Source organism: Rattus rattus, chromosome 1 (genome assembly GCF_011064425.1).
Source record: "Rattus rattus isolate New Zealand chromosome 1, Rrattus_CSIRO_v1, whole genome shotgun sequence".
NCBI lineage: Eukaryota > Metazoa > Chordata > Mammalia > Rodentia > Muridae > Rattus > Rattus rattus.
This window is the reverse complement of record NC_046154.1, coordinates 35,392,489-35,403,377: the sequence shown is the minus strand read 5'-3', so window position 1 is coordinate 35,403,377 and position 10,889 is coordinate 35,392,489. Positions and strand designations below refer to the sequence as shown.

Sequence of the window (10,889 nt, the reverse complement as noted above, 5' to 3'; positions counted from 1 at the left end):
CAAGGTGCTCCATATGTGTGTGTTCAAAGATCCGCAGATGAGAACTATTCTGGGAAAGGCCATGTGTGCCTAGAATCCCAGAATTTAGGGGTTGGAGGCAGGAGGATCATCCTCAAAGTTTTGAGTTCAGCTTGGGTTTATTAGCCCCTACCCTATCTTTATAAAAAAAGAGAAAGGGAAGAGGTGGCAAGGGAGGGCAGAGGTAACGATTCAAGGAACGACTGGATCTGTACTGTTGGTGTACAGATTGTTTTCTCTCTCCCTAAACAACACAGGGTAGTAACAATCCATGGAACCTTTGCGCTGCACTAGGTGTCAAAAGTCATTCGCACAGGAAGAGGAAATGCACCCATGGCTTGGGAGGGGAATGGGGACACGGAACCTGATGATTTCCCCAGAAAGAGGATGAGGCAACCATGTGCTTGCTGTGTGTGACAGCCATAGATGGGTGAGGCTGGGGCAGAGGTCCCGGGACAGTGCCAGGAGGGAGCTGACCGTGCTGCTAGTTCGCAGCACTTGGACTTCTTTATTTTTCCAGTCCCGCAGTGCCTGCTACAGTCGCATTCAGTATATGATTATTAGAGTAATGGCTGGTTGTCTTTTCCTACACAGGTGTCTTTGGACTCCCTCGATGCCCAGGAGAGAGTTCTCATATCTGTGACTTCATCAGGAAGTCGCTTAACGCTGGCGCTTACTCCAAAGTTGTGCAAGAACGGTGAGTGCAGCTAACTGTCAGGTCCAGACTGTGGGGTGCTCTGCTGGCATGCGCGCTCCGTAACTCCAGAGCAGTGGCTAAAGCAGTTTATGACTCTAGTCCCGGGATCCTCTGGCTAAATTAAAAAAATAAAGGACTTTAAAAGGCACAGAGAACAAGAGAGGAGTGAAGAAATGTTTTTGAAAGGACAAACAGAGGAACAGCTGTAAGACTATTGTGGCTCAGCTGAAAGGCTTTACCTCCGTAGAAGGCTCACTGCAGAGACCCATGTCCTAGACCCCCAGGAAAGCTTGGAGACTGGGGGATGTATGATAAGTTAGGTTTTGGTAAGTGCGCGGGGCCAAACTAGGACCTTTTGAGGCAGGAGCATTCTGAATCCCCAGTTTCCTGACTCAAACATCCAAGTGAATATTTTTTTTCCACCCTGGACCTTGACAGGAGATGCAGAATCTACTCTCTCAGCAATTTAATTGGACGGCCCAGACTTAGGGCTAATGTTATGAACCCCGGAGGAAGGGACTAAGGGAAAATTCTTTTTTCTTTTTTTTTTTAAGATTTATTTATTATATAGAACTACACTGCTGCTGTCTTCAGACACACCAGAAGAGGGCATCAGATCTCATTACAGATGGTTGTGAGCCACCATGTGGTTGCTGGGAATTGAACTCAGGACCTCTGGAAGAGCAGTCAGTGCTCTTAACCGCTGAGCCATCTCTCCAGCCCCCCTAAGGGAGAATTCTTGATGGAGGGGGAGGGAGGGCACCCTCCTTTAATCCCAGCACTTTGGAGGCAGAGGCAACTGGATCTCTGTGAGTTCGAGGCTACCATGCTCTACATAAAAAGTTCCAGGACAGCCAGGGCTACAGAGATCCTGTCTTGAAAAACTTTAAAAAAGAGGAAGTAACCCAAGAAGATACCAAACCATTATCACACATGAGCTTCCAGACTGAAAGGACTTGCTGAGTACTGTGTCGAGGACAGGAAAAAATGCATACTACCGTGTATTCCTGATATGCATGAAGAATAGATCCCAACCAGGGTGGGTCTGAAGAGTCCAAATCCTGGGACGGCAGGCCCGCCCAGAAGGCAGCGACGCAGAGCTCTGTGATCTGAGGGAAGCTGCTAGCTAAGTGCAAACTTGTGTGCCTGTTCCAAGGAACGACCCAGAGAAGGGGAGGAGGGGAGTCACTGCAGACATGGAAAGGAAAGGGAGATGGCCTCTTGTGTTCTCCTGGGGATTGTTGGAGAGCCCTCATTCTGTCATCGGCTAACTGTGTGGCCCTGAGCACTTTGAACCCTCTGACATGAGGTTAGTAACATGCCTGACTAGAGAGTCATTTTCAAGGTCAAGCAAGTCGAGAATATGCTATTTAGTGCAGCCTGAATTCCTGTTAAATAGAAGGGCCGTCCTCGTAGTTGGGCTAGATTTAAAACACCGAGCTTTCTATTTCCCTCCCTGGTGCTGTCATCTGTTTTCTCTCTTAGTTGCAGTTGTGAAGTCTTTCATTCAAGGTTTCATCAAATATGAATTACCCATGGCAGAATCTGGTTGCACGCTTCTTAGATACCACAGAATAGGAAGCAGCTGGGCACCCTGGTCTCAGGCTGTAGGGGAGGGGAAACAGGCACCTTCCATGGAGTCTGCTTACATGCAGGCATGCAAGTGATAGAGGTGTCTCCTACATGAGCACCTCTAATCTGGGCTGTGAGGAGGACATGGAAGGAACGTGGGAGCAGCTAAGAAAAGAATGGCCAGCACCAAGGCAGGGACAAGTTTGGCTTGTTCTAGGCTGGGGTAACTTAACTGATAGATGGGAGAATTGAAGTCAGGGCCCCACCCTGGAAGGAACTGGCCAGGAAAGGAGCACTGAGAAATGCTGTTCTCCCTCTAACAGCATTTGAAGCTGACGGGGTTTTAAGCTGAAGACTAGCGTGACTTGGTCGTGTTTCCAGAAGGCCTCCAGTGCTTTGTAGAAAGTGAATTCTGAGAGGGCTCGAAGGAAAACAAGAGACTCCTAAGGCTCTGTGCGAGAGAGACAGTAGGTGAGAGACAGTAGTGGCTGAGATGCTAAGGCAGTGACAGCTGGAAGGAGGGACGGCTTGAGGGGTGTTGTGTGACCCTGTAGATGAGCTAGGCCCGTGAGCCAGCACAGCACAGCACTAAGTCTCCCTGGGTCGTGCGTTCTGAATCCCCAACGGCTGGTGACTTTTAGCCACCGTTTAATTTTCGTAAGGTTGTTTGCTGCCTCTTTTATTTAAATGTGTACGAACAGAGAGAGCCTCGTTGGCACAGGTGGCCAGCATAACACACAGTGGGAAAGGGTGGGAAAGGGGAGGTTTCTCCCTGCCATCATGCCAGGTCATCTTTTAGATGGGAGAGGATTCTGATGACCAGAAGGAAACCAAATCTAACCAAACTTAAACAGGCATTCCTGGGTCCGAGAGGTGGCTGAATGTTTGACATGCTTGCTGTGCAAGCGTAAGGACCTGGGTCCAGCACCTCCATAAAAAGCTGACTGTGGCGGCGAGTATCTATGACCCCAGACCTCGGAGGCAGAGACAAGGTGATTCTGGGAGTTGCTGTCCGGCCAGCCTGTCACACTGTCTCAAGGAATATGGTGCAGAGAAAGAGGACACCCAGTGTCAATCGCCACAAGAATAACAGGATCATCCACACATACACCTAAACAAACACATACATATACCCACACATACACACTAAAATAAATAAATGGAATTCCCTAACTATTTGGTTCCCAAAGCCTCAAAGAGCATGGTGGTTCACACCCATGGTGCCAGAAGAGCTCATGAGGGTGAGGCAAGAGACTCACGTTTGCTGCTGCAAGTTTGAGGGCCCCACTGGACCCTCAGTGAGTGAGGACCAGGCCAGTGAGTTACACAGCAAGACCTTTCCTGATAAAGGCAAACCAAGTAAGTGGTGTGGTGGTTTAAGGCTGCAATCCTAGCACTGGGGACACAGAGGCAGGAAGTGTGTTCATTTGAAGATATCCTGGGCTACAGAGTGAAACCCTGTCTCAAAACACCAAAGTGGGTAGACTTTCCTTTGCTGCTGTGGTATAACTTAGACCAGATAGTCTTTTCCAATCAGTGGTACAAGTTAGTGTGAGAGTGCACACTGGTTCTCCTCTCTGCTTGACAAACCTCCTCCTCCCAGGCCCCTCTGCTTCTGCCCACCCTCAGGCCTCCGCTGGGCTGTACCACTGACATCAAGCTCCTTACAGTGGAATTTCCCTTGCATCTTCCCGTCCTCTTCGCTTAGCTGTCTCATTTTGGTGGCAAAAGCTTAGGTGATGGTTGGCCTCATGCTCACCTTTAGTCATCAGCCTCCTGAAATGATGGGTCCAAAGACCTTCCTCACCATTGCTTTCCATTATTGACTGAGCCATGATCAATCACCCCGGAAACTTGTGTGGTGTTTTTACCCCGACATCCCCTGCAGTCTTCTCATTACTCCAGCCTCCAGCATAGCTTGTCTCACACCCTGTATGGGCCAGCAGGACCCTAGTATAGAGCATCTTCCTGTCTTATCAAGGGCCTTACAGTCCTATAGGGGAAAAGTAGTGAGCAGGAATGCTGAAGCCATGACGAGGTCAGGACTAGTGGTAGTATTTATAAAGGTTCACGATCTGTTGAACTTTTATTTATCTATGTTTGCAGTGCTGAGGATCAAACCCAGAGTCGTGTGCAGGTCAGACAAATGCTATTATCTGTGAACTCTACCTTTAACCCTGAATTTACTTACATACTAGATATTCTTATTCTGTTTGGGTGTTTTGTCTGCATGTATGTATTCACACCATATGCCTGTATGTATTCACACCATATGCATGCCTGGTACCCAGGAGGCCAGAAGGTGGCACTGTATCCCCAAGAACTGGAGTCACCATGTGAGTAGGGAGAAATCAAACCCAGGTCCTCTGTCTGGCAGAGCAGTTCTCTTTTTTTTTTTTTTTTTTTTTTTTTGAGCTGGGGACTGAACCCAGGGCCTTACGCCTAGGCAAGCGCTCTACCACTGAGCTAAATCCCCAACTGCAGCCAGTACTCTTAACCACTAAGCCATCTCTTTAGCTCCTAGCACTGAATTTTTAAGTATCAGTGAAATTAAACTTCTTAGAACTTCCAAATCCTTTTTTTTTGCACGACAAGGTCTCATGTTAGCCCAGACTGACCTTAAATTTACTCTGTAGCTGAAGATATCCTTGGACGTCTGAACCCTATGCCTCTACCTCCCGTGTGCTGCTACTTCAGGCGGGTACCACCACATCCGGCTCCAAACACATTTATAAACAGATTGGAGAGGGTCTTTCTGGTAACTCAGTCACTCTGAGATGGCTCAGTCTCCATTCCAGTCTGAGGAAGATGAGGAGAGGGATAACAATAGCGAGGAAGAGGCAAAGCAGCTGAGTCTTATGGGATGAAGAGGAATCAGAGAGGGAGGGAGGGAGGGCTGTGAGAAGGGACAGCCTGGACCACTGTAGTAGGAGGCCAAGTATTGATGAAGCTCTTCCCCAAATCTTCAGCCTTTCTGTGTCTGCCAAATGGCCTGTCATCCACTCAGCCAGATGTTTTGTTGACAGGTCTAAAAAGTATTCCCTAGTAGAAGGGAAGGCATCGGACTTCAGGCTTTGGTTTTTCATCCCTCTGAAGTCTCTTGGTTGCCTAGGCACTGGGGCATGCTGACTGAAAGCAACCCTTCACCTTCATTCCTTTCCTTCCTCAGCCTGGTGCAAGCACAGTACTGGCATGACCCCATCAAGGAGGAAGTGTACCGAAACTGCAGCATCTTCTTGGCAGACATAAATCAAGAGAGGGTAAGCACCCAGCTAGGCCCCCATGGTTAGGCATTCCTTTCTGGTCATCAGAAATCGGCAGTGGCCATTTACAAAAAGTACCCTGAACAGAAGCCAAGAACCATGGGTTTTGTTTGTGACACAAGGCAGTACTCATGAGGTTCAGTTCCTTTTAGGGTGGCTGGGCTGGGACTCAGCTGGCTCTCCTCGTCCCTGAAGTCCTCTCCTTCCTTCATGTTGACAGATGACAGTAGGTGGCCCCCTGGGCAATGTGGAAATTTACAGCTGCTCTCTTCACAAATGACATTCTTCCAGGCGGGGCCCTTCAGGACAGGTTTTCTCAGAAAAGACTTAGTTGAGAGACTCAGGGAAGGGCATAGACTGTGCCCAGGCAAGAGCATGGTTTGGAACATTCTGGTAAACTTAACAGTTCATTTTATATGATGGCCAACTAGAGGGAGTTTGTTGTTTTAGGCAAAAAAGTTGAAGCAGATAACAAACAGAACAAAGAACAGAATCGGATGCCAGGACAACCCAGAATTCTGTTTCTTTTGTCATGGTTTGAAGCCTGTGACCTAATGAGTAAAGTACAGAAAGGACAGAACTCATGGCCGAGTCCAGCCGTGGCTGATGACAGGCCAGTCAGACAGGTTTTAAGGGAAGGCTGAACTAACAGTAGTGACCCTGCATGACTGTCTCCTCTTCTTCCAGAGTATCAATGAGTCCTACAAGGAGAACCTGATGGCCCTCAAGAAGTTTGTGATGGTGAAGTTCTTTAACGATTCCATCGTGGACCCTGTAGACTCTGAGGTGAGGTGTGTCCACAGAGCGCCAAGAGATAGCAGGAGGTCAATGTACTGACTACAGCTGCTTTCTGGGCAAAACCTGTTCTCACCACCAGCCCTCACCTATGAACAAGGTGTCCCATAAATGAATACCAAATCGGCTGCAATCCCCTAGTTGCACCCAGAATTTTATGAAAAACTTATGCGGTTACATTCTGTGGGAGAAGGGTTTATCGTTTTAATGAGCTTCTCAGAGAGACCTGTGACCCAAAAAGTCTCAGAATCATTGACCCCATCTGTAAACCCTGAGCTTGGCTACCAATCTCTCCAGCTTCCTCACCCCTGGCAATACTTGAATGTCCCAAGCCTCTCTCTCGCATGCCCTGTCTTTTGAGAGCTTTTCTCTGGCTTCTCCATCTCACCACTCCTGTTCTTTGTTCAGGCCAAATACAACAGCATTCTTTTAAGACACATCCCTACTCAGATTTTGGTTCCCTCCTTTTGGAGGGGTCCTCCTAGTTTGGGCTGGCCTTGAACTCAAAAGTGATCTTTCTCCCTCGCCCTCTTGAATGCTGGGATGACAGGAGAAACTGCCAGCCGCTTCCACTTTTGAAGTCCCCAAGCTCAACTGAAGCTCTGTTCACACTGTCAGACCACAGGGGAAGACAACCTAGAGGCCAAATTATATTTTTTGAGTGGCCTGTGAGCTCAGAAATTCTACATATATAAACAGAGAAACATTTAAAGTATTTTAAGCTGAGAACACTATATGAAAGTCAACTTTCCATGTCCATAGAAGCTTTTCATTAGAAAATCCCTACCCGATTCTCACACACACTGTTGCTCCTTTTGCATCACAATGGCAAGTAGCCACAACCAAGCAATTGTATCTGGCCTTAGCAGACGTCTACTGACCCAGTGCTAGACAATGAATTGGTTCTGTGCCTGCTAGCCTGGAAGCTTCGTGGGAAAGGGGCTTGTGTATTCCCCCTTGAATGCCTGGGGCTGCACAGGGACCTTCAGGGTTGATGCACTCAAGGAAGGAAACAAAGTTACAGGGAAATGGAAAACTTCAGGAGGCTCAGCTCATCCCTCAGGATCAAACCTTAAAATGAGATAACTCAAGAAACATCTTTGTTATGTATGATGGCACTGGCCTATAGCTCTAGCATTCAAAAGGCTCAGATAGATAGCTTGCAGGGTCAAAACCAACCTAGCACACAGATGAGTTCCAGGTCACCCTAACCAAAAACCTGATTCCCACTCTTGCTTCTTGCTTGCTGTGTCAGATACATTACAGTGTTCATTTTGCTGGTAGTTTTAGGTACTAGTTAGCCTCAAATGATTTTTGAAAGTATGCTGGGTGCATGGTCTGACCTATTTTTTTTTTCCTTCTTTCCTGAAGTGGTTTGGATTTTACAGAAGTGGCCAAGCTAAGGAAACCATTCCCCTCCAGGAGACCACTCTATACACAGAGGTAACAGAGGGAGAGGTCTGCTTTGGGAGACTGACTATTTCTCTCCACCCTGGTTCCTGGAGCTGCTGTGTTCAATGGGGCTATATCCCTGCCTTGCCTGTCCTAGAGCATACGAAGAGCTCACAAGCTATCTGACTTAGGTCACAGTAGGCTGTCTTCACACTAACTTTCCTGGGTGTTGATTTATAGATATATTTACTAGATCCTAAGACCTCTCGCTCATGATTTTTAAACACAAAAGAGAAACATCAACTCTAAGGTTTTACTTTTGAAAAAAAAAAAAAAATTCTGGAACTGGCTTCCCTTACAGAGTTAGTTTACTACAAATCCCAGAAGCCTCTAAGAAATGCAGACATGGGCGAGGTGTTAATGTCATGGCAGCCTTGAGGTGTGGACTTTGGTGGTCTGAGGGTATACCTCAGTGGCAGGCATGTGCTTAGCATACATGATGGTTTTGGGTTTGTGCGCCAGCACCACGGTTAAATCTATCAATCTGGCATTGCAAGGGGAGCTCTTCCGCCAGTCTCTCAACTGGGGCTGCTGGGCACTCTGCCTAGCAGAAGCTGGAGTGTTTCACATCTCGTTACCGCTCGCCGTAAACTATTTAGACTGGAGATAGACTTACAAATGCCCAAGTACCATATCCAACCCACCTTTTATTACAGCCACCTCCACCCCCCAATTTCAGAGGTGTATTTCCCTCTGCTTTTTTCATGTGTGTGGTGTCCTGGTTTGGATGAGGTAGAAATAAAGGGAAGCTTTATTTCTTTTGGCAGCTTTTGGAAATTACAGCCAAGATCTTCCTTATCGTGAAATTCAAACCCAGGGTAGACAGGCAGTGGCACTGGCCTAGCATGCTAGATCTTCTCTTCCCAGGAAAAGACTGGCACCTTGGCTATTGGGGATGACACTTTTAAGAGTCTAACGTGTCCCAAGCTCATTATCCTAAGAATCAGATATGTTGGATCATAAGGCATTGTGTGCCTGACTCTCCTGCCTTTGGCTCAGCTGCACCTCACTGTGACGTTCCGTGTCAGCTGTGCTCGCCCAGTGCTTTTCAGAAAGCTGACTACAGGCACGGGCGCAGCTCAGGAGCAGGCCTGACCTACTTCTCACATCTTACTGGGATTGGGAATGGGGCGAACATCAAACAGTCTCAGCAGTATTTTTCTTTCTCCTTTCTTAAAAGACAGCATGTAGCCCTGAATGTCCTGGCTAGCCTTGAGCCCATAGAGATCCCCCTGCCTGGCTTCCCAGACGGTGGAATTAAAGGGCTGTGACACCATGTTGGCCTTGCACATGTATTTTTAATGCTTAGAAGCGAACTGAAGGAACCAGTTTGAAACATTCTTAAAATCCTGGCACTCAAGAGGCTGTGGCAGGACTGCTGCAAGTTCGAGGCCAGCTAGGGTTACGAAGACAGCAAGACTCTGTCTCAAAAAACAAACAACAAACAAAACAAAGATCTGAAAGAAGGTATTTTTTCCTCAACAGTGTACCTCCACTTTAATACAGAGGAAAAGTGTCCATCTTGAGAGTAAATGTTCATATTCTACTGGTTTAGTCTAAAACCTTCCAGTAAACCTCTTGGATTCATTATGGCCTTTCTCTCTACAGGACCGCCTGGGGCTAAAGAAAATGGACAAAGCAGGAAAGCTAGTGTTTCTGGCTAAGGAAGGAGACCATCTTCAAATATCTAAAGAGTGGTTTACAGCCCACATCATACCTTTTCTTAAGTGAAGCCTTTGCACTTTGCAGCAGAGTTTATGAAACCACAGCTCTTCCAAACTCCAGTTTGCAACCAGTCCTTCTCTCCTGTTATCATCTAACATGCCCTACTTGGAAAGATCTAAGATCTGAATCTTATCCTTTGCCGCCTGCTATCACCATATGGTGTTGAATTCAAGTTTAATTAGCTAGTAACCGTGCAGATTGTTTTACAACCATGTGATATGGTCAAGCTCTCTTTTAAGGAAGGGGAGTCGGCTGTTGCAGATCAGCAGTTGTGCCTAAGAGATGGAAGTGAAGCAGAGAGACAGCTCTGAGGGTAAAACCCATACAAATTTGGAGCAAATAAAAGCCTCATGGTATCCAGTCCTGAGATGTTCACACAAGCAATTTCTCAACATTGCTGTGGGGCCATGCATGTTTCTACATCATTTCTTAAAGCTGTTTTCCTATTTAAGTGCTGCCCTCTAGTGGCACCTAGCAGTCACTCCACAAGCCTACCAACATGCCCCCTCAGAGCTCACCTGCTATCCTTAATCCTCAGTCACCAGAAGGGGGATCCACCAGCAGGGTTGCTTAGGAGAGGAAATGTCCTTTTTCTTTTCTTCTCTTTTTTGAGACAGGGTTTCAGTCACTTTTTAACCCTAGCTGGCCTGCAATTCACTCTGTAGAGCAGACTGGCCTTGAACTCAGTCAGAGATCACCTGCCCCTCTGCCTTCTGAGTGCTGGGATTAAAGGCATGCACCCCAGCCTACAGCAATGTGTGTCTTAGGCACATGAGATAGTGCGGGAGTGGAGAAGTGAAAACTAGGCGGCTGGCCTTGCCACTGCACTCTCGGCTAACTGTCCTTAATATTACAATAGCGTAAATGTCACTTACACTGCTGCAAACAATGGGAGGAACAGTCTGAAAAGATGGACCTTACGTTCCTACCCTACGTCCTATTTGCCAGCATGTGCCCAACTGCTACTGACTGGGTTCAAGAAATGACTAAAGAATATTGTAGACTTCCTTTCCCTCTGAAAATCAACACGTACTAAACTGATGATGACTCTGACAAGAAAAACAACACTGATCCACCATTTCCTACATTTGAACATGGCCTCCTTAGCCCCCATGCTGAAAAGATCCCAGCATGTTCTAGATGATTCCTATAGAGACTGGTTTGGAGAAATGACTGTTTTCGTCAAAGTACCATTAGCCCTGCAGAATCCACCCACTGCTGGTTTTTCCTTTTCCTTTCTCAAACCTAGTGAAATAAAAGGATGAGGGTTATGGGCAGGAAGTGGGAGGGTCTGAAAATAGCTTTGAGGTTGTCTTAAAAAAATAATAAAGAATAGTTTCTTATCCTCGGTGTCATTTTCAGTATTT

At 47.0% G+C, this 10,889-nt stretch overlaps 1 protein-coding gene across 1 annotated transcript in view; it reads left to right on the top strand.

The window, feature by feature from the left end:
- The window catches only part of Ppt1 (palmitoyl-protein thioesterase 1), a 20,515-nt gene extending 9,650 nt beyond the window's left edge, over positions 1–10,865 (top strand). Inside the window, exons 5-9 of the mRNA XM_032898893.1 lie at positions 613–715; positions 5,457–5,547; positions 6,238–6,336; positions 7,717–7,788; positions 9,406–10,865. Of these exons, the coding sequence (XP_032754784.1) occupies positions 613–715; positions 5,457–5,547; positions 6,238–6,336; positions 7,717–7,788; positions 9,406–9,528 (488 nt within the window). The 3' untranslated portion in view covers positions 9,529–10,865. The remainder of the gene's footprint in view (positions 1–612; positions 716–5,456; positions 5,548–6,237; positions 6,337–7,716; positions 7,789–9,405) is intronic.
- Positions 10,866–10,889: the final 24 nt, after the last annotated feature.